Source organism: Acanthopagrus latus, chromosome 1 (assembly GCF_904848185.1).
Source record: "Acanthopagrus latus isolate v.2019 chromosome 1, fAcaLat1.1, whole genome shotgun sequence".
Taxonomy (NCBI): domain Eukaryota; kingdom Metazoa; phylum Chordata; class Actinopteri; order Spariformes; family Sparidae; genus Acanthopagrus; species Acanthopagrus latus.
Window position 1 is genome coordinate 9533044 of NC_051039.1, and position 24596 is coordinate 9557639.

A 24596-nucleotide genomic window follows, 5' to 3' on the forward strand; every position below is an offset into this window, starting at 1 on the left:
CGTGGCTTTTGAGTCAGTGGATTCTGCGGCAGCTGGCTTTCAAAATCACATAAATGTGTATAATAAATGGTATCCTGTGGTAAAGTCTGAGTCAGAGAGTGAGGAGGGGGGGGAGAGAGAAAGAGAGAGGGAAGGAAGGAAATAAGCCAAAAGAGAAGGCGAAACATTATGTAACAACGAAAATGAGATTGTTTAAGAGCTTCAGCAGCATGTCACTGAAGGCGTTTCACCTCCAAATCAATATCATTTCATAACCTGGGGACTAAGTATATCAGCACAGAATCTAAAATCCATCATGTTCTTCTATCTGGACCGGGCTGGACTCATCGACCCACTGACTCATGGTGTTTAAGTGGCAACTCTTGAGTCAGCCCTAACAGATGAGAGACAAAGAGAACCCCAACGCTGCACGAAGCTCGTTTTTTCTTGGCCACCTCACCCCGACTTGCCGGCGTGCGTTAACACGACAGGTGTTTCATTAAGCAAACCGTGTGACGTCCATCTCCAGCCTCACCTGGGGATTTGATTGGAGACTGGCTGGTGGAGTAGTGGACGGGCTGCCTCGCTGCATGCGTCGGGAGCAAAACAAAGAACAGTCAGATGTGGCAGATGCGATTCGCTAGAAATCGCAGCACAACGCCACTGTGAAACTGAAGAATGAAGACTGCGAGCTCTCCGAAACTGGCAACCTCTGAATGACCTCGTCTCGACGTAGCGCCTTGTGGAGCACCAATTACTCAGCTGAATGTCACCGTCTCTCAATGCACCACGCAAATTGCTTAGTCACTCATCACAGCTGCTGAGCGCTGAGGACGAGGCTGACGCGTTAAAAAGGCCATAATTCGGCCTGTCAACCACAAATGTGCTTACAGTGTTACTTTGACATCAGATATACAGGATTTTCTCTTTAAATATATATTTGAGCAACATGTTTTCACACATATAAAGAAATAATTTGCAGGGTCAGACTTTTCAAATTGTCTATTTAGGAGTTAATATGCTAAATATCCATGAATATCACTCAACAGTTTCTAGACTATGTGCAGCAAAGTGCCGTCATGTGTCCTACCTGCGCCGGGAGACTTGCTGCGTCGCGCGGGGCTCTTAGCAGACCGGTTCGGAGTGGCGGAGCGGCTGTGGGACGACTTCAGCGCTCTGCATTCTGGGGAGACAACCACACTCAGGGTCACTGTCGAATATATTAACCTTCCTCTATCAACACAACTTCTCCTCTCTTCTCAGTCGGAGTTTAAGTGGCATAAAAATTATGCCCGGCAAGCTGCTGCACAGGGAGGAGCGCGGCCCACAGGTAATGTTATTCATGAGGCGTGAGTTCATGAACGCTGGTGAGAGCTGTTTATGAGGACAGAGAGGCAGCAACACACAGGTGGACGGTGTTTAGTCAAAACGGATTGAGAAGCACAGAAGAACAAATAAATATACTTTTTGGATACAATAACATTCAATAAAGAAAGAGGACAAACTTCTCCGATCTTAAGTATATTAATCAAGCAGCCTTACAAAAAATAACTTTGACAGAGAATCACGCACAGAGGTTTGATACCAAACTCAGTTTGTACCTACTGTAACAATAAATGTAATGTAATATCTAAATCTAAAGTATGTAAAACAGTGTGAAACTGTGTTGTTCTTTGTTTGCATCTTCAGTCATGAAAAACAAAGAGAGTTTATTTAGTTTCTTTAGGCTTAAAACAGTAGGTCAGTTCCCCCATAACTACACGGCCCACCTTAAGATTTAATTATAGACCCTCATATCGAGACTTGCTACACATCGGTGATGATCTTGTGTTTGTCAAAGCAAAGCAAAGGCAATAACGGCTCGTGTTTTCCACTGGAATGAAACGTATGGACTGAAATGATCACAGCACACTTTGAACACATGAAAGACAAGTCGCAGGCTTTGTTTTTTTTTTAAATTTTTATATATGGGTCGCTCCACGCCGCCGCTGATTTAGTGGCGTTGCTGTAAGCGCAGATGCAGTAATGAAGGCTTGGTGGTAAACTTGTCGGGGTTGTGTTAATGAGGGTGTAGGCGGAGAGAGGTATAACGTAATGACAGAACCTGGCCCGCAGAAGCACACCCACAGCGCATTCCTAATGTGTTCCCAGTGCTGTTTATCACCACATACATATTTCATTGACTGATTAAAAAAATGGGGTTCGAATATAATACAACTTCTTCCCTGCTGCATGTGTGAAAAGCAAACAAACGCGGTATTTTTCAACAAAGACTGGAACCTTTAACACTAACCAACAGCGGTGGTGGTGATGGGCTCTACTGATCTATCGTGCAGGCCGTTTTTATTCTTTCCATGTTTCAACAGTTGAGTGTCTGGACCCATTTTTCGCAAGAGCAAGAGCAGCTTCAGTCCCCTCAACAGAGAGTGCAGTGTGCCTTTTTTGTTCCTTCAAAGACCTAATTCTTAAAAGTAGAGCACAGGAGCGCAAGTGGGACGGGGGCTCTGAACTATCTCTGAATACGGCCGATCCAACCATCGCTCGTCCTCAAACGCAGTGTGTGTTAGGAAAGGCCTCCCCGTTGTTACCTAACCTGACAAAACAACACACACACAGAAAAAAAATGAAGCCGGATGTCAATGCGTTGGACTGTTACTATAATAAACTGCTTTTCCTTCCCACAAGGTCATCCAGAGTTGGGTGAAGTCCTCCGTGCTGCAGCTTTGACTGCGAATGGATCTGCTGGTTTACAGAGGTCACATCCTGCCTGTGTGCTCTCCAACACTTTCAACACGATAAATAGAAAACAGAGGGTGTGACTATTATACTGTATGTACAGCATGTACAGGACAGAACATGAATACAAAAACATTCAAAAACAAGAACTGAATTTCACACAAACAGGAGCGCCGCTTCCCGTCTTCACCCGACAGCAAGAGTATGTGTGTGGAAATGTGTAAAACTAACATGGTGAGATGTTGTACGTGCAACTAAATCCACTTTATGTTAATATAAAAGCACACTTTGAAACTGTTAAATAGTCAGAATTAAATTAGGAAGAGAATCCTGAGAGGTAACAGTATTCTGCTGTCAACTCTCCAAAGGGAAAAGAGGGATGCGAACAAAAGTCAGAGAAGAATGGCGAGGAAGGACACTGAGAAGAACACACACATAAACACACAAACACACACACAGATGTTAAGTTAGTCTTAGTCAGGCCTACCAGTCATAAAGGCTGTGGAAGCCTTACCGCTGTGATCCAACACAAAGTCGTCCTGGGCATAGCGGTACTTCTCCGGGCCGCACGCTATGAATACATCGTCGTCCCCGAAGAAGTCCTGCAGGCAGGTAATCTGTAGGAAGACAGGTGGGGAGAGAGATGGAGAGTATTCAGACGGGTATGATACTCGTTTACTTGTTTCAGTACTCAGAAGCAGAGGTAAAAAAAGTCACCCGATCCTTCATGTAGACAAAAAGTAGCACTGCTCAAGGCTGCAATCACTTATTGTGAATACTCGGAGGTAGAAGGTCCCATCCGCTCTTTATTTACTTAATATTAAAGCTTTTGTAACTTTTAGAGGTTTCTTTCAGAGGGTATGCAGGATGGAGTCTGGTTCATCACCGTCCCTTCCACTTCCAGGGATCTCGCATGATCCTGCAGCACGATTCTACCGACTTTCATTTCATTTCATTCATGTCACCGCGGTATTTCTGGATGTGAAATAATTGCTCAGTGAAATAGGCCAATTAAAATCAGTCTGTGTGATGCGCGCGGTGCGGTGAGGAGTGTAACCGTGCGCCTCACACGTGTGTTTGAATGTACAGCACAGAGCACAAGGTCAACACACTGCGACGTCCAGAATACTGCAGAGTCAGTGTGGAGTCACGGGAGGAGAGCGTGTGGCGTCCGTGCCGCAGGGTCATTTATCTTGCCTATTTTCCTATTCTGTCTCACGCTGTGATCGTCATTTTCTCTGCAGATCCGACCGATTTTACTTCTCCACCCACGACCCACCCCTGGAGATGGAAATAGGAGTTACTTTTAAAATATGGTGAGTTGTGCCCACACACACACACACACTCAGATTACCCCTCTGTTGCTGTAGGTGGACAAGTAGGAAGACAAAGGAGGTAAAGATCCACTCATTATCTCCCCACCAACACACACACACACACACAAGTGCACCCACACACTGCCTGTCTGGCATATGCACAGTATATGCACACACACACACACACACACACACACACACACACACACACACACACACACACACACACACACACACACTTGAAACAAGAGTAGGAGGAGGAGTAGTGGATGGCTGAAGATTGTGGGCAGATGGATCCTCTGGGGGAGATTGGGGGCTGACACAGTGGGGGAAAGTGTGTGTATGTGTGTGTGTGTGTGTGTGTGTGTGTGTGTGTGTGTGTGTGTGTGTGTGTGTGTGTGTGTGTCTAAGATGGGTATTAGAAGAACCGGTGGTCCAGAAAAGCTAAATGGCTACTGAACACGAACGCAAAAGAAAAAAAACAACAACAAAAAAATGATGCTGCGCGGTAAAAAAGAAGAGCTGGAGGCGGAGAGGAGTGGAGCAGGAGTGAGACATCTCACAGCTAAATTAGCAGAAGTGGAGTATTTAACACACAACAAATATATAGTTACACATCCATTAATAATAAATGAGACACTTCACATGACACTTCTGCATGTCCTACATACAGACGGCATGAATTAAAAATGAAACTGGATGCAGTATCTGTAACATACCCATAAATAATCAAAAACAGTATTTCACCCTCCTTAATCCCCCCCCCCCCTTTTTTTTTGTCCAATCGCTGAAGCAAACTCGTCTTTACATGGAGTTACATGAAAAGAATCTGAGTGGGTGGGTGTCATATTTGTCCACGCTGAGCTGTGGCTGGTTATCAAAGGTTTGACATAGCTGGAGTGGATTCTTTACATGAGCTCTCACTCTGGAATTTGGCAGCTGATCATCACACCATACTGTAAGGACCCAGGCGGTAGAATCACTATAGCAACGGCCCACGTGGATAGCCGTAGTCCGATGTATGTGATAGAAATGGACTGTGGTGCCGAGCTGTGACGGTGAGAGACGATTACGCACAGATATAAGATGCGACTTCTCGTTGACCCCTAACCTTAATCCACGCTCTGGTCCCTCTGGCGTGTGGACATTATAACTGAGAGCTCGGCGTTGTGTTTTTCCATCCACTCAGCAGGACGTGTGTGGAGCGTGCTCGGTCACTTGTTTGAGGTACAATGTCAGACATCAGCACAGACGCTGCCCTAAGTGAGTGCTGTCCCCTGCAGGGAAGCCACCAACAGTGATGACATCAGCAGTCAGAGGACACTGGTGACAGGTTGGAGGGAAAAGCAAAGCAGATGTGAAGATACCTGTCTCATACCTGTCCATTAAATACAAGGCTAGCTTAGCTTAGCAACTCCTCACTGACAACATCAACAGTCCAGCCTTTTTTTGTAACATGCTGAATTGTTGTATTTGCATTTTTTTCCTGTGTTTGGATTAAACAAAGGTGACATAACACAATAATCTGGGGCCAGCGGCATGATTTTGTTTCCGACAGAGCCGGAGTGACTTTTCCCCGTCTCTAGTCTTTGTGCTAAGCTCAGCTTACCATCGCCTTGATATTAACTTAATTTAAACAACCTATGATGAAAAATGTTTGATGAACCCCTTTTTGTCATGACTAAGATGAAACAGTGATGACCCAAAATATATATACAAAATATGTGTTTTTTTTCTGGTTGCAATTGTGACTAAAGCTAACATGTAGACTAAGACTTTGCCTGAAGACTAAGACCATTCTAAGATCTAAAATAGTAGCCTACATTAACAGTGCATCTCTTGACTTAAGAGGACACAACAGTGATATCAATCTTCTTTGATCTCTTTGCCAGAAACCTAACAAGCAAGCAATATTCCCAGAAAGCCCAATTTTTGATTTAAGTCATGTTACACTGTGAGATGACCACTTCAGCCCCAAACAAGCTACGGCGCTCACATTAACTAAATTACTTTCATTTAATTTCCATTTTTGATTCATGCGCCATCATCACCGAGTTATCTTCCTGTTGCCCCGGGACACACTTGCCCTGGCTCCACCTGAGGCAACAGGCTCACTGTGAAGAAAAGGGGAACTCGTGGCTGGGATATTATATATCCTTGTCGAGAAGGCCCCCGGCTGTATTCTCATTTACTTTCACCCCTACACACGCCTCCCTCTCTGCAAGGTTAGCACTGCTGTGGCCTGTGATAAAGTACTTTTCAGCCGGCCTGTGACACCCAGGGGAATGTGGGGAAATGGAGACGAATGGCGCCTGCATGGACACAGGTTTTAAAAAGGCAAAAATTGAAAGGAGGTCAAGTGGTTGAGAAATTACGTTAAATGACAAAGTCCGTTAAATCACGGCGTTATAACTTGGATGTACTTTTAAAGTGGCACTATTGACAATGCCCTGTTTGAAATAGCTTTATATTTAAACAAAGGAAACATTCCTGAACTGAATGAGGGGGAAGTATGTGGGGTAAGAGAGGAAGTCTTATCAGTGAATTTTACATTTTGCTGAAGCAACACTACGCACATATTACAGTACCATTATCTAACAGGGTTAACAGGTTCTACCACAAGAATCACTGATAGCAGAACCAGACTGCAGTTGGAAATCTTGTTTTTTTTTTTTTTTCTGGTTTAAATTCTCACCTTCAATCGATTCTGATGTCACTATTTTTAGTTCTGCGTTTACAAAGATAACATGAATGTAGTTGCTGACATATTTGCCTGTATACTAGGTGTGTTACTAGAGGTTAGAACTCAAAAGAGAACGCAAGAGAACTCAGTCCGTCATCGTAGACCCCGATGCTATGGACATGCTACCTGACCCCTGGCCCCCATCACATTCTGGCACCACACTGCCCCTACTGCTCATGGGAGTACTGCATCTTACAGAACACCATCACGAGAAAGCATTATTAAAAAGCAAATATATCTCCGGCCTCACGAGTCACAAGGTCCGACCACACACAGGCGTTACAGTGACGCGAAAACCTTTGCACATCGTGGCTTTCAGATCGCCTATTGCCACCAACTAACCTCCGGTCATATTCACCAGTAACATTCACGGTGACGATGATGAGGTCCTGACAATCTGCCAAGCTCTCCCTCACTCACCAGCTCGCTTGCTCATCATGTCACCGCTGATGGTTATGATTTGATCCCTCCAGCTACTGGCTGCTGTGCTGGCTGTGAGGATTGATTTCTCCCTCCGTCGGCCCGCTCTCCCGCTGCTCTGGTTTGTTATTGCCTTATCCAACAACAGCATCTCGTTAGCACAAGCCTGCATCTCACCGAAATGTGTGTGTGTTGGAGAATGTTCTACAAAGTCGACGTATGAAAGGTTTACACATGCATGCTCACGCTGTAATTGATCCATATCCTCTGATAAAAGACAAATCATGACGCTGCTTTTGAAACTTGAAACGTGTATTTTTTATGAGAAAAATGTGACCGCAGCAGGGTGTTTTCCTTCAAAAGAAAGCACATTACTTGGAGCAAAGATGTAAAAGGGGTGTATGAATGTCAGTCCGCATTGTCCGTGTTTTTCCTTGCTCTTGTCAGCCACTGCCAGGATCAACAGCCAATGGCACTCCATCGCCAGCACCCGTCCTGCTAGGCCTTGTCTCGGCCAATCAGTGAAGTGAACTGTTCACAGGGGTTCTGCATTGGCCGGGTGACGTGTCTTGAGGGTAAACTGAAGTTTGCCCTCCACGAAGCGACAATCCCACCCACCCCCACCCCCACTTCCTCTTGTACGTCTGACCTTCTATTGCACTCACCATCCGTCTGTGTTCTCGGTGTTGCCTGCTGTACTTTTCTGCCCTGCTAGGCTCAGCAACAGAGGGAGATACAGGCCGAGGGCTTCGAGCTTGTATATGACAGAATCAAAGGGAATCCGTTTCTTAGACCAACGACAGAACCCCCACCTTTTTAACATTAAAATGCTAAGTGCGAAATGAACGTGCCCACCAAAAACTGATCACACTTTTCACGAAATTCATGGAAACAAAAAAACTGGCAGTAAGTCAAGGTTGTGGATCCCTTACAGGCATGTTACTCAGGATCTGTTGTTTGCTGCAAAATTCAAATACTGACGCTTTGGGTTGGTGAAAGCACTGGACAGTTGATCATTCTAAAAGATAAGCTATTTTCTGACAGAATGGATGATGCCCAGAATCATCTCTACAATGTCCTGACAATAACAGGTCGAGGGCGGAGTCTCTGCAGATAGACACTGCCACACACTTCTACTGGGTTATAAGTGATGACTGAGGTGGATTACTTAGTTTTTTTTATTTTTTAAGGAAAATCCTGGTGGTTCTGATTTTCAAGACATGTAACCAACAAAATATTGATTATATAAATATGCCACCAACATATACAGTATGAATACACTGCTCTAGGTTTTTTAGGGGGGGAGGAAATGCTCTTATCAGGGCTCTGTTCCAAAGATACAATGTCACACAACAGCAGGTGTTAAGAATTTAGGGTAGTGGAAATACCCAAGAAAGTAAAGGCTCTTCTTTTAACGGCTGACAGGACAATGATCAAAGTAATCGCTGGGTACCGTCGGCCCCTGTGCGTCACCAAACCCCTCATTGCTGCTCATCACTTAGAGCCAAATGTGCAAGAGGCAGAGAAGATGTTTGGAGTCCTGAGGGGAAGAAAATAAAAACCAAACAATGAGATCCCTGCATCTTGCCTCAGGGAAGGTCAGCCTCCACAGCACCCCTGCTGCTGCAAAGGAAAAATAACCTTGGATGGCGGAGTAGATGTGCATTCCTTACACAAGCTTAAACTCTCACTTAAACGTTCAGAAAGCTAGACGCCAATTAAGTTTGTCAGGGCGATGCTTAAGCTAAAGCCAACCAGGTTATTAGCTCGAGTTGAACTCTTACTCGCAGACAGAGGCCGCTTCCCGAGACATTTTAATTCTTCCTGATTAGAGCGGTAAATCTCAGGCACATGTGACAGCCAAGACAAGGCGATGGCGGCGGCATAAAAAAAAAAGAGCAATGAGAAAGCTAAGTCTCATAATTAACTCACTGCTGTGGATTCATTGCATTAGCTGCATTAACCGTTCGCTACTGAATACAGAGCTTTACTAAGAAATCAAGCTGCTTTCAGTCGCTTAAACTTTCGACAGCAGCCACGCGGATGTAAAAGAACCACCAAACCACCGCTCACTGAAGGAACTGAAGGAGAAACGAGATTATTTTATAAAAAGGATTTCATTAATTCATGAGGCACATTTTTAACTGGAGACACTGAAGGCTAAAGCACTTCAGAGCGAAAAGAAGCACACATTCAAATTGACAGTTTCCCAAAATGCTTAGATCAATTCAAGGAAACTGCCTCGCACCCGCCAGTGGCAGCTTTCTCTACAACACGTTACACAGCCGCCTGGCTCTCTCTGTCTCCTTCACTGCGATACATATTCACGAACAGACAGAGCGCTGTTGCGGCACATAACCTCGGGCTGCCTGAACGTACATCAGCGCCGGGCTCTTTAAACTCAATCGGAGCCGTGCAAGAAGGAATGAAGAGAGTGGGAGCGTGAGCCTCGACATGCACACACAACTTTTTAGCTCAAATGAGCCTCAGCAGATTACCCGAGTCATTTAGAAAAGGGAGAGAATTGCTGAGGAGCTCTGGGGCACACAGGAGATGCATAAAATGTTGTTTTTTGTTGTCAATTAGCATAATACTCAGTCTTCAATTAAAAATCAACATATTATTGCACCTAAAGTGGCTACTAGGCAATAAATGCTCAAATTATAATATTGCAGTTCCAGGACGAGTCCCTGGAGTCACACATTAATGTCTTCAATCCCTGTCGATAGAATAAAAGTTGGCTTTATGTTTCTGTGGGTTCAGTTATCAATTTCATGCTTTCGTGCTTATGGCCTGATTAGGTTTAGTCCCCGAATACATTTAGTAAGCTTTTGGAAAAGATCATCTTTTAGCTTCAAATACCTGTTTTTGTTGTCACAAAATGTCCTGACGTCTCATCAACAATATCTGGTTTTGGATCAAGTTTCGCTGCCACAAACATGACTGGAAAATGTCCCAGCATCTCTATAAAAATATTCAGCAGCTTAACACTTAAAATTATTGAAACAACGTTAAAAATACCTACTAGTTCTACACATACAGATGTTGTCGTCATCTCAAACATGAATTTGCAGCCAATTCGCTCAGCTGTAATGGCACCACCATCACCTCCATCAACCGGCAAGCTTATATACATGGACTGGAGACTGTGATATGACACATATTATAAAAATGTGAATGACCGTAAAATGTAAACTATCCATGGTTTGAAGAAATGGAAATTCTTAGCATTTTATTCTGGCAACTGGGCTGAATGTTTCATGGTTGCTCTGTTCCAATAAATAAATAAATAAATAAATAATAAACAAGAATAAAGCTGTCCACTTACATAAACATCAACACTGTTAATCCAGGATACACTTCAAGACACTTGAAGAATAGACACTGTGTGATGTGCAAATTAAACTCAACCCCTCAGACTCAGATACGTGCTACGGTTGTCAGGATCGTTTAGACATACAGCTCCAGATCTGCCCTGTGCAAAAAAAAAAAAAAAACATTCATCACATCAATCTGCCAGAACATGCTGAGGCAATCTGAGCTTCGCTGGCATGATTAAACTCAAGTAGACAAACAATAGTGTGTGGGCTGGAGTTTATCCATAGCATGATGTCAACTCTCCTGCGGGGAGAGTGAAAGGCCTGCTGCAAAGAATGGATGAGGGCCAGGCCGGGACAAAGGAAACAAAACAAGTAGTTGAGATCACACGGCACACAATGGACGCCCGCCCCCGTCTGTGGCCTTCACACGTTCCGCACAGCCGACAGCTCCGTGTCCCCTCATGACACCCCCGCTCTCTGTCGTCTGCCGGCTTTTTGTTGTCCTGTCCCCAGTGCAGGTATCATGGCAGCACGCGGGAAACGGAGGAAGAGGCACTTTTGCTTTATATACGAAATGAAGTATGGCAGACCAAGGCTGGGGGAAAGCACTGATGGTGTGTGTGTGTGTGTGTGTGTGTGTGTGTGTGTGTGTGTGTGTGTGTGTGTGTGTGTGTGTGTGTGTGTGTGTGTGTGTGTGCGCGCGCATGTGTGTAAGCCATCTGCTACGACAAGAAAGAGGGGGTCTGGATTTGTAGGTTTTTATCTCCAGAGGACAGACAACCACTACATTATACTGTCACTTGCAGACATTTGCTTTCAATCTGTGAAGTTGATTAGAGCCGCTGTGAGTATTGTAGTTGTTTTAGCTCACTTCCTGACCGTTTCAGTAACCTCCTGCATCTCTGTGTCACCACATGAAAGTGCAGGGTTCTCTGTCCTGATTGGAGAAAGTGGGCAGGGATACCTTAAAATGACCACTTTTTTTTTTTACTTACAGGTGGAAAGAATACATGGGTTACTGAACAAATACCCTGTAACGTTGATTGCTGTTGGAATATAAAGCTACTTAACACTTATTTTAATAAAAAGGAATAATTGCAAAAGCTTTGAAGTCAATCAAATATCACAAAAGTTGTTTTTAAGGGCTTTACATTACAATATGTGATACGCCCTGCATTGCTTTAGACCCTGAATAGGATAAACACAAACCGAACTAAACAAAAATCTGACGAAACATCAGAACAATAGGGGAAAGTTCCAGGATGGACGGACATGCAAAAGGTTCCATACAGAACAAAATCAATTAATAGAAGAAGTTTCCTAGTTTAACTTCAGATTCTTACTCGGTATCAGCTGGAAGGTGTGGATACATTTTTAGCAGTAGTACAGTATAACCCGATAAGATTAATATGATTTAACAAGCGAATTAAAAGAGTGGTAATACTACTAACCCAAAGTATTATATACCTGGAACATCGCCAACTCTACCAGGAATTCAGAACACAAGTTTCATTCATAAATGAGATCAGATTAAACAATAGCATGTTAGTGAATCTGGTGCCCGGTTGGATGGTGTGGTTGCACGGCTGTCAGCTGGCGCTGCATGCTAATGATGGTGCAGAACAATAGGTGGGCATGCAAATTTCATGGCTGTTGACCTAATTGACGGTGTTTAATCCAGACTTGGCCCCGAAAACAGCTCGTGTCTGACAATCAGCCGGAGCCCTCGTGTGGCCTTGACCCCAGCTAGTCGAGGAGGGAGACAGTTTCATTAATCTGTCTGAAACTGCCAGGGCAGGTTTCACCGTCCTGCCAGGAGGGCGCCCAGATGACAAGGTATCATCCCCATCAGGATGATCACATGGTGGGCAGAAATCAGACACATTAACGAATGTAAACCTTTTAACTCTTGGCACCAGATAGCAGAGCGGCACGCCCCCCCGCTAAACACATGTATTGTACGACCGGGGCTGGTTTAGAGTGCTGGAGCGCATCATGTGAATCGGTGTCACGCTAACAACAATCCTCCGCTCTGTCAGACGCGTGTGTGTGTCCCCAAAAATCAGTGATCCAGGAACTATGACCGAGCTGGCTATTATCTTGTCCTGTTTGTGATCAATTCATATTTGCTGTTCCACATGTCCACAAGTTTAGGAAGAGCAAATGTTGTTGCTGTGTTCACCGATGTATGTCATTTATACCACTAGGGGTCTTTCTTTCAATCCAAACAAAACAAAAGATGTACAGTAAGTTGCGTGGGTCATGAGTGTGTCGTTGTTTTCACTGTCCAACAAGCACTGTTGCCAATGATGATCTATGTACGTGATTCAAGCAGCCACTTTTGAATGCTTTGATCGCATTGTGTTTAGTCTCATTCGCCAACTTCCTTCCTCACTCGCTGACTCTCTCCCAGGAGTTGCGACAGGCGGAATGTAACAAGGTCTAATCGTTTGTGACATTTCAAAGCAAAAAAATGATCATATGTCTTTTAAAAATGAGAAGGACACCAGAACTGACTATTTTTCAGAAACCACCATAGAAAAAAATGATATCACACTGAGCCAGACTGAGCAGACATAACCTTCAAGATGTCTGTGGAAACTGTTTGCAAAAGTAATTGTTATTCAGAATTTTGTATCCCCCTCTGCACTGAGTGTTCAAGTTGTATCCTCCATTTATCTGACTTCATAATTGATTTGTTTGTTTGTATATGTGTTGTCCTGGGTGGGGAGCTTCAGCACTTGCAGTAATTGCCCGTGAGTTGATTATTTAATCATGGGAATTAAGCTGGATTTATAAAGTGAAAGGGTTAGAAAAACAATTTCACAGAAAGGAGCTTGTTGTTACAAATGCTAATGGTTGGTGCGCATTTTTCCATTTACTGCACTGTTATCTGCAGAAAGAAACGTACCGTGAGGGAGAAAAAAATTGCAATTTTACCTCTCTAAAAGTGGAGTTTGTTGGGAGCAGTCCCAGTCTGCCCGCCTGCTGCCTTTCTCCACAGCATGGCATCAAATTATTCGTGCCCCGATAAGCTGCCGCAAGTGTTGAGGCCTGTGAGTGACCTTCAACTTTTCTTCTTTTTTTTTTTATTATGCACCCTGTATGAATGCAGAAGCACTTTTAAGAATTTCAGACAGAGGACATTGCCAAAATTAGAAGATAAAGAAAGAAAATAAGAAAAAAAAAAAAACACGGCTTATGTTGTTTTATTAAAGATATACAGTGAGTGTCCTCAATTCGTCACAGAGGAAACGGCACATTAACTTAACTGCTGCTAAGCCTTCAGCAAAAACATTACATCAGAGCAGACCGCCCAGTTATCAGGGAGTTCCATCCCTCTCATTCCTGCAGCTTTTCTGTCTGTGCACACCGAGAGGCCTTTAGAGATGTCCGAGAGACGAGCATCTGAGCCCTTGCAGCTCAGCGGTCTTAATGGTCTGGGTCTGGGTTTCCAGCCCCTGGTTAATGGGCAGACTGACTGTCATCCCGATAACATCACAGAGTGCACAGGATTGTGTAGAGCCAACGCATTTCAGGATTCTTTGGCAGATGTTTTTTTTTTGTTTGGAGAGAGAGACAACAATTTTCAGCTCATTTAAACTTGAATCCAGTTTGGAGCAGAGACCTATAGCTAATCTCTACATGCTGTCTCTGAAAACCAATGCACATGTATGAAGTCTGCCAATTCACATATGAAACGGAGCTCAAAAATGAGTATGACAAGCTCTAATTTAACAAAATGATGAATGCGGGCCAAAATAAACAGACGTCATCTTCTAAACAATCTTATCCTTTAAGTTCATACGGACTGTGGGAGCTGACAGCTCGGACATACGGACTGAATCTACCAAACATTTGTTCTACATGAACATTTGGGTCGTAAATGAGTGTAAGAAATGTATACCAAGAACTGTACTACTAAAAATTGTAGTCCTTAACGAGCTTTAATATACAATAAATATACTTGAAACATAGGAAATTGAAAGAAACCATTGTTGGGAGAGCTACTAATAAAAACAATGTATTGAGGATCAGTACCAATAGTGGGATTTTTTAATCTAAATACCTATAATAAGACATAATGCACCACCTTTGCATTCAAGTTTGTTTTTTTTTGCCCTCGAACATTGTGAATGTCAGATCAAATATAATTGATCATCTGCTCACACCACCCACTGAGTATTTATCCATGGAAAAATGGGATTTCCACTTATCTCTATGTGCCTCATCGATCACTAGTGTTTTAATAGCAGTGCCACACACGCCGACTGTCTTCTCCCACATATGATGTGTCAGGGTCAGAGTGGGCTGAAGGCTACGTTGGGTAAAAAAAAAAAAAAAAAAGGCAGAGAGGAACCCTGGATCACATCCAGTTCCACAAAACTGCACTGGTGAAAGTAAGAGAGGTCACTTACTCTTGATGGTGCAATTATTGGATCTGGATATGACTATAACAGCTAAAGTGAGGCTAATGCTGCAATTCAAAAACAGCAGGTATAACACAGTGCACGTCTCTGTACAGTCTCACCTCCCTCACACTGTGATTGGGCAGCTGTGAGAGAGTAAGACAAGAGTAAAGGGTTGGAACTTCTCTCTCTCTCCTTCTGTTTATCAAATGGACCCTCTTCCTCTTTGTCACAATTTCTATGGCTCCCTTGAATCTTTTATCAATGATTTCTACATAAAAAAAGACAACTTAGCACGTACCGGGCCTCTGACTGTTCCCTGAAACTAATGAATGCATCGATTAAACAATAAAAACTAGAGAAATCTTATTTTCTGCCTGCCCAGTCAGCTTTGAGATGTAAAACAGGGTCCTCGCTCAAAGGCAGCAGCTGATTCTTCTGGCCCTGATAACCAAGATCTGCAATTAACATTCAGCCTGAAGAGCAGCTTTGGATCGAGGAGGGAGAGTGGACAGAGATGTATTTAGTGAGCACACTCATTCACACGAGCACGACCCTGAACACACACACATACACACACACACGCACACACCTGACAGCTGCACTTTAACCCTCCCTTCCAGCTTGTAGGTCTAATTATTCAGTGGTGGCCAGGCCCTGGTGGGGGGCCTCTGAGTGCACGTGTGTGACGCTGTGTGTGAGCAACACTGTGTGTGTGTGTGTGTGTGTGCGCGCGCGCACATGCATATCAGTGGGAGGGGGCTTCATCGCCTGCAGACCGGGTGGCTGGGACATGCGATTTGATTTTGGAGTAGCAGATGGCAGGATGCTGCTGGAAGGCATTTGGAGCACGTTTGTGTGTGTGTGTGTGTGTGTGCGTGTGTGTGTGTGTTAGCGGTGTGTGTTTGTGTGTTGATGGGTGTGTAAGTGACTGAGTGATGGGGCCCACTCATTAGGAATGAAAAGTAAAGCTTATAGAGTCGACCGGGCTTTGTTCAAACTGAAGTGTTAACGTCTGATGCTCATTTTAGGAACTCCCAGTTTGTTTGATAACGGACTGGACAGAGTTGCTGGACAGCAAATTTTAAATGGTGACTCTCCCTCTCGCCTCCAGTCCAATGTGCTGTATGCTAACTATCCCCTGGAACTTGAAATTGCTATCGATCCTCTGGTGTGGATTAATGGTTTGAAAGCAAACAAGCTGCCACAAATATTAGTGTTCTTTTGGAAGGAACTGACTTTAGGGAAATTGTATTAATCTATTTATCACATAAACACTGCTCCATTCAGTATGTAAAGAACAAATATATATTATATATATATATATAAAAACGTTTTTGAGGAAATGATCCGTATCGCCACGCTAAGTAAACTGTTCAGATATCAACTGGAAGAGCAGAGAAATTGAATGAGATACATGAGTTTCACACAGAAGAGACAATATGGGAAACAGTTTTTGTTGAGCCACCAGTATGGCACCACTCAGGATGTGAAAAGAGGCTTATCAGGGTAGAGAGGCTGCATGACGGAGGGCTCCAACAAGTCAAGCTGTCAGATTATGGGGACGTGTTTGGTCTGGGAGAGGGTTGCCTCCTCTCCGCAGCAGAGGGGGGCAGGAGAAAGTGAGATGATTAGAGCTAATGCTTTTCCATTCGATTCTCCCAAGAAGTCAGTATTTCAAGATGAATATGTCGAGTATAAGTTTTTCCGCACTGGCAATTTAAACAAAGCCCAGATTGACTTTGACATTCAAACTGAGCTGACTTCTGCTATCATGGACAGGATGTTGTCAGGTGTCCAGCTCTGGTCTTAGGATCAGGTTACAGGCTTAATGGGTTCAACCTCTGAATTAGTCTCTTAATTTAATTCCGAGACAGTCCTGTTGAAGCCAAGAGAGAAACACAAGTCCATAGCAAATAGTCCTTTTGTCAGACTGGGAATCAGACACTATGTCAAGAACACGCTGGCTGGTTTTTCCAGGGCCTGGCAGATGGGACTAAAACTCCAAATGCTGTTAGGTGATAATTAGCAGTTCCTGAAAATACTGTCCTTAACAATGATGATGTCATTTGCTCTAGAAATCAATAAAATCATTGTAGATGTTTGATTTATCTGACATTCGATCACTTCAAAGAAAGCCTGATCTTGATTTTACTCTGCAAACCCAGATTAGGTTAAAAGAGCGAGTCGAAAACCTAAAACATAATTTGATTTCTGAAACACGATCTAACCAAATTACACTGGTGTTGTCCATAAAGACACCACTGTACAGGATATTTCTGGAAAGAATGTCAACACGTGTCAAACTTAATGTTTCAAATTAGATGCATGAAAGCAACATTTCTCTTGCCTATGACTGCCTTGGAAATATTGAAACAACTGGAGTAAAAACCCCAAACAGGCTTGTTCTGACACGATTTCTGTGCTTAAAATGATAAACCACGGCTGCCACATTATGTCATCATCGCTGTCTTAGCTGATAAATAATTAAAAAAAAAACAAATACACATTAACCACCAAAACTGAGAAGGGAGCTTTTTGATTTTGATCCAAAAGACATTCTTTAGAGGTCAGGACACGCTGTAACACAGCTCGTTTATAAAAGACGCTCTAATGTCTTTCAGCATTCATCTGCTCATCTGATGGAGAGGAAGTTTACGGGGATGGATGCACACATAGATGAGACAACAAATCATCTATCAAAGGAAGCTTAAAAAAAAAGAAAGAAAAAGAAGCGGTGGCTGCTGAAACTAATGGCTGATGTGTTTGTCATTAAGGACTCTTTGGTGAATATCTATGGGAGCTAAACGACACAGTTGTCAGCGTGACAGATGTAATGTGACATCTGCAATGTGTTCCGAAAGGCTGTGTGGTACATTTCCTAAATCACGACTAAAAAAAATGACAAATTTATGATTTTCGAAAACAAACATCTACAAAGAAATCACTCGGTGAACTCGGTGAATCCCTGTGGCATAAATATTGGCATGATGTTGGAGGTTTAACTGACCGGCATCCATCTTTAATCCAATAACAAAGAGTTAGGCTGGCCTGAAAGCACAACAGTACAGTGATTGGTGACTGTAGGCATAATGTTTTTTTTTTATTTAAATCAAAAATATAGCTTGAATAATGGGATTATTTGCTGTAAAACAGTTTAAATAACTACTTTTAACTACAAATTATGCATGTTGTATGAACTGTAACACAACTCATGTAACAACAAACCAAGTCAAGGATTCAAACCTTTTATGAGGCTGTTTTTTTTCCCGTAAGATATTCCTGCGGGTCATTCAATATTCAGGTATCACACCAATCATATTGTAAGAGCTAAATAAGAGTATATCTTTGCAGGTACAGGTGTTGAATGAGAGTGTTGTTGGCAAGTAAAGCACCGCTGACACTCAAACACTCAGCTTTGAGTTCAGCACTCAGTTAACTTTCCAGAGACTTTACAACCTTTAACAAAAACCCCTTCAGTAAGGAGGTCCTCTCTATCAATCGGTCTAACAATATGCCAGCCTTTGGTCACTTCAAATGATTAGTCAAACTGTTAACTCCCTACAGACACACAAGCTGGGTAGCTGGGAGGACAGATGTTCCTCAGGCTCCAGAGTTACTGTACTTAAATGTAGCCCATAACATGTAATGCTACATTCCTCATGGCATTCCAGAGGGTATAATTCCTGGAAGGAGCAGCTGGTCTGCATGGTTGATCTACTTGGAATCTACTAAGTGATGGAAATAGAGACGCATCAAGGCTTTACGTCACAAACGGGACAGAACTTAATCACAGTGGACAATTCTGAAAAGCATCTGTCACAGGAAAACTTTTAAGCTAAGACAATGTAAATAAATAAGAGGGTGTACCGTGCTGCAAACTCTTATATAATCCTAACACGTCCTTACGAATTTGCGTCCTGTACAGTGCTGATTTGACAGAAAGGGTGCTGGCCTGGCCCCGTCAGAGGTGATCAGTATTCTGATGAGTCATTTGGTTCGGACTGTCTAGAAAGATTCCCCGTCAGCTCACAGGGAGCAAACATCAGCTAGTCCGGTTGTCAGATTTGAGATCTCAACTTAAACATTTAACAGAGACGCAAAGATCTCTCGGTTATTATAGCCTCACATCAGCTGTCACTGTTAGGAAATTCACCTCATCACTTAAACTGAAAAGTTTAATCCAACCGAAAATGAAAACATATTTGAGTCACAAACTCTCTAAAAACTTATTTCCAACTTCTGCAAACACTTTTTGATGATTTTATGAATAAACACGACATTATTTGTGCAGCTACAGCTGTGCTTGGTGCAACGGCATACCAAAGAGACTGCCCTCATAAAAACCATACAAGCAACCAAAGCAAATGGATTTAATTTTAGTGCAGTCGTTTGACACTCAAAGACAATGAAAGCAATTTTCCACCTCATTGACACTGGAACACACCGAGTTCTTGAAATTCCTCACCCCTACCAATACTCTATATATACAGAGTTATGTCTTCTGGCATTTGTGTTGACATCATAACCACAAGGCCTTCACTGCTACGCTAAATGGGCAAATAAGCGCTAAAACAGCATGAAGGGTTTTCAGAAATGTTTCAATAATGTGAAGTTTGTCACAGTCAGCTGCGTCTGAAGTGAAACAAATCAGAAGTCATATAAGCCCATTTGAGGCAAGCTGCCTGAAACATAGGGGCGAAATCTTTTATTTTTACTTGTAAATAGTACAATCACTTGTTTTTTTATTTGGACAAAAGAAAATGTGTTATTATTTACAGATCAAGACAAAGTAATTCATGCTTATTTTCTGTGTTCTTAAACAACCTCAAACCTTTAGCCTGTGAGCAGGCTGGGGTCTGTAAAATGTCTTGGGTTAAACCTTCAACGGATGGAAAATTGCCTCAGTTTATTTACCTTTGCAGTGATCTGTTCAGGGTCACCTTTTTGTATTTTCAAAATAATGATTCTGTTTGACTAAATCACATGCTGCAGCCATTTAACTGCATGTTTCAAGCCATCAACCCTCAGATTTGAGGTGACCCAGCTTTAGCATTAATGCTCCTGTCAAGCTGTTAAAAACTTCAGGGGAACTTATTTAAGTAGACAGGATTTTTTCTGTCTTTTTTATTTTAATCCCATTATTTTAATCAGCAAAGTTGAATAATGCTGTAGAGACAAAAAAATGAAAACATTGTAAGTGATAATAATGGTCTAAGACCTCCCCCAGATGAGACAATGTCATATAAATCTTTTTGATTAGGGGGCACCATATGCTCAAGTTCACCTCATCTCACAACACCCGGGACCCTCAATGAGATTTTCAGATGGAAACATTACTATATATGTGTCCCAGATGGATAGGATTATAGCAAAAACAGGCTCACGCGGCTCAATAGAGGTGGATGAATTGGGAAAGGAGCTAAACTGATGGATATGGAAAAAAAAAGGCCTGAACTGTAAAATGTATTCATTAGTGCCTTGTTGAAATGATTGTGGTGTGTAATTATGTATGGATGATTAAATGGGGTGTAATTACCTAGACTGCTGACACAGCTGAAGCCTATAAATCACAGCGTTTTTTGGGAGATAAAACCTTCAGCTGAAGAGCTCAGGCTAGCCGTTCCATCTGGTTTTCATATGCACATCATCCCATCTCATCTCCCTGAAAACAATACAGTTAACTCCCTCCAACTGTCATGTTGTGTCATTTCAGTCAGTGAGTTTAGGGCTATTGGCAAGAAAAAGAATCCCCTTCTTACACTGGACTGGTTTTGCATGAGCTTGCATCACCCTTCAAAACTAAACAAAAAAAAACAAAAACAAAAAAAAAAAAAAGGTGCATGCGTCATTAAAGACTCACCTGCTTGCCCTCCAAAGTGTACAATCTCCTCACAGCTCCGGAGTCCAACTTGATGGCGTCTGTGATGTCGGTGAGCACCTGGTCGAAGGAGTGCGCCGTCTTCTTATTGAGCAGTATCCGCACCGCCTTGCGGGGCTTGACGCCGCTGCGGATGACGGTGACGAGCTTGGGTTTGATGAAGTCCTTGGACTCGCGCTGCAGCTCGTTCTTCAGCGGGATGAGGGAGGAGAGGGAGCGCGACGTGCCGGTCTTGCAGCCCACCGACCAGTTGGGGTTGACGTTCTTGGTGTAGTCCACCCGTCGGAAGGGTTCATTCGAGGCGCAGACGTAACTCTCGCCTGGAGAAAGAAATTGGTTGGTAGAATTAGGTCTGGGCAATACGATATATATATCGTTATCATGATATGAGATGAGATATTGTGTTTAATTTTGGATAGCATTATATCATGTTGTAGCATAAGCATCTTCTTTTCCTTGTTCTAACATTTATGAAGTGCTCTGACGGAGGCATCAGAATATTAGGAAAAATGTATTGTGTGTGCTGATGTAACCTAAAAATATTGCAATATTATTGTAAGTCCATATCATCCAGCCCAGCCCAGTAGAATAGACACTGACAACATCATCCTTTGCAAACCGTATCCACATCTAAAGCCCATTTTCACACAGCAGCCAATTTCCCCCTGATATCACAACCTGAAGTTGGAAGGCTCAAATGTTATACTGCTGTTGTCTAGGTTGCAAACCCTATAATGATAGAGAATTTGACACATTATCATAATTGGACCACTTCCCGATTGATTAGCAGCTGAAAAGACAATGAATGGTGAAAATCCTGAGGGACATGGGCCATGTTTTGAGGTAAAACTCGTATGTGACAGCTACCGTTTGCTACCGTTACACAAAAGCTTAAGATAGTACTCACCCAGGTCCTAGCAAACATTGTCATTCAATAGTGTCACACAATATGACAGGAAAGCAGCGAGTTTATGCTAGAATGTTGTAAACATTTATTATTCAAACCTCTAAGTGGAACGCACTATCCAAGGATCATAACACTATCCAAGAATTTGAGCTTGCCACCCTGAGCTTTCACCCCGATTGACGTCAGAGGAAAATGGCCACTGTGTGAATATCGGTCATAAATAGCTATTTAATATGAAACGCGCGCTGCACATGCGATACACAAGGATCCGTCCAGCCCACACATACAGAAGGCACCACAACATATTTCATCCACACCAGGGGAAGCAGTGTAACAGCAAAGAGTTAACACTCCTCGGCTGAAACAAAAAGGCACATTGAGAGGCCGGGCCAGTGTAACACTGTCCTCTCTCCCTTTTCAGCTGTTGAGCTGCTGCGTTGGCCTCCCTCCAACACAAAGCATTTTGTTTTATCTGCCAGCATTCCATTTGAACAGTTAACACGCAAACGTTTCCCCTTAAGAACAAAGTCATTTGACATTTACAGGGGCTTGGCCGGTAGATGAAAACCGCAGCAAAGAATGTCTGGTGATTTTTGCGAAGGCCGGATGAGAAGCTCAAATGAGTCAGAGACGGAGAGTGACGGATGCTTTGCTTTTCACGCTACATCCAATACTTGAAAATTCAAGGATCCGCGAACACAAAAACATTTCTCGGGATCAACTTCAGGAAACACATTACACACTTTACATCCTGTAAATTTCATTGGTGACACTTACATTTCTGTTGGTAAATAGTTGTTTTTATTTACTGAGAATCAAATCCAATCTATAAAACATTCTAGTTACCTGATGTGTGTCAAGAAAAATGAATCGCGCTGCAGGGTAAGAAGGCCAGATGAGACGGTGCGTCCCACGATACCTGGATTTATTAAGCCTGCAATTAACCAAAGGCTAATTAAAAAGGCTAGGCCACAGCTGGGAGGAATGAGCTACGGCTGAAAACTAAACCAAAATAAAAAACGGGGGCTTGTCATTAATCCGGGGGACGACGGCAGAATACTGAGATGCCCTCAGATGGTGACTGGTGACAAGTCTATTCCCCGAGGTCCAGAGATCTCAGGTGCAACATCCGTCAGCGATGTGAAGGGGAGCCCCAGCCACCCCGCCACTGGTCCCCATGTGGACGACAGATGAGGTCGACCTTAACAGAGCTGTCTAACCGGCAGCAGCTATTAACTGCAGTAGTCACACAGCTGTCACCAATCCAAAACCCAAGGAATGGCAGTAAACAGCAATCGTACAGTAGTGCTAAACATAAGACCATATAAAACCTATCATCACCAAAACAATGAAGTGACTCCGTGATCCAAAGTATTCTCTCATCATGACGCATCTGTATGGCTGTCCTGCTGACATCATACTCAACACTATAGTCAAAGCAATTGGGCAGCCTATGCAGTACTGTAAGTGAAATGTTTGATGGTCTACCGCAATGCAAAATTGGTACAGAAAAATGTCAAATTTGTCATTGTCCTGTTAGTTCCTCCATCTGAAAAAAATGTACAGGCCTTATGGCTTAGTGGCTTCTAAAACTGTTAATGTATTAATCAAAGATAATTGATGGTATAAAGTGGAAATTCTCCCAGCACTAACAAATCTTGGTAATTACCGAAACACAGTGAATCTGTAAAGACACTGAAACCCTGATCTTTTCAGTTTATTAGGTATTTCTATCAAAACAGTTGTCAGCTTCAAGAGCTCAACTGTCAGCTAACCCTATAAACTAGTTTACGACAATAATAATATAGGAGCGAATACTATTGTCATATAGCTTCTGGCCAACACTGACCAGTGCTCGACTGTGGCTGAGAATGATGCCATTAGAGTTAGCAGGGCATCAATCTTTGAACCCGATGGCTCTTGTCTACCGAGAATTTAGCCTCTACGGCCAACAGCCAATGTTTTTTCCAGCATAGCCCAGGGATATAAATGAATAACATATCTAGGCAGAGTCTTTCTCTTTTGCACACCGGCCATCACTTACAGTCCAATTAACAGCATGATAGTCGATGTTTCTCCTCATTTCGGCCAATGCATTCTGCTTCTTTTACTGTTATCGTGCATGCAGCCAAAGCCTGCTCAAACCTCACTGGTCAATTCGACTGCTTTTGATATCATTCACATGCAGATATCTGCTGATAGAGATCAGTGTTGTATAGTTTTGGAAGCTAAATAAATGATACAATAATGCTTACATGACTGGAGGTATTGAGTGTGAAAGATGAGGCCATATACCAGCCAGAGAGGGTCAAACAGAATCATATGCTAATGGATGTCCCCCGACTTAATGAAAGTGCAATGCTACTATAAAGCACTACATTTCTTTAGAGGAAGTTCTGTTTGTTACATCACTAAGACTTTTACCCTTTTGAGAATGAGTTAAAGAAACTCCATGAGCAATGAAATCCGAATACGAGAGGTTTCCTCCGAACTTTGATCAGTAAACATACACAACATTTCTGATCTAAGGCTTTCATATATTCCATTTTCAACCTTGAAAGGCTTAATTTCACCATGTTGCTAATACACCCTTTGGCTTGCACACTCACTATTGTCCTGACAAGAGTCCCTGTGTCAGCATGTTACTCACCCCCACGTATAGACATGCTAAACTACAAAGCTCTTTCTAAACCCAGTTCCGTATCTGCTACCTCCCTGTGTAGTTTTCCACAAGCACAGCAGTTCAAGGCTTTTCTAATGGGCCCCAGGTCAGCCTGTTATAGTTTAAGTCTGTGTTCCTGTTTATACATTCATTTTACTGTTTAGTGATATTTTACTTAATTTGGAGCTGTGTGTTAAGTCGCTGCTATTGCAAAACGATTAGG

General features: G+C 42.9%; 1 protein-coding gene and 1 long non-coding RNA gene across 3 annotated transcripts in view; one reads left to right on the forward strand and one right to left on the reverse strand.

Moving 5' to 3' along the window:
* dclk2a (doublecortin-like kinase 2a) overlaps positions 1 to 24596 on the reverse strand; it is a 41408-nt gene that overhangs the window by 12808 nt on the left and 4004 nt on the right. For both annotated transcript variants that reach the window (XR_005075206.1, XM_037099038.1), the window contains exons 2-5: positions 20787 to 21124; positions 3203 to 3332; positions 1070 to 1162; positions 515 to 565 (exon numbers count right to left, since the gene is read on the reverse strand). Coding sequence is in view for 1 of the 2 variants with exons in the window: in XM_037099038.1 (XP_036954933.1) it covers positions 515 to 565; positions 1070 to 1162; positions 3203 to 3332; positions 20787 to 21124 (612 nt within the window). In the remaining variant the exon portion in view is untranslated. The remainder of the gene's footprint in view (positions 1 to 514; positions 566 to 1069; positions 1163 to 3202; positions 3333 to 20786; positions 21125 to 24596) is intronic.
* On the forward strand, positions 1087 to 11630 carry LOC119020023. Its single transcript, XR_005075208.1, has 3 exons — positions 1087 to 1309; positions 3960 to 4031; positions 11512 to 11630. It is a non-coding gene; the product is annotated as an uncharacterized LOC119020023 (long non-coding RNA).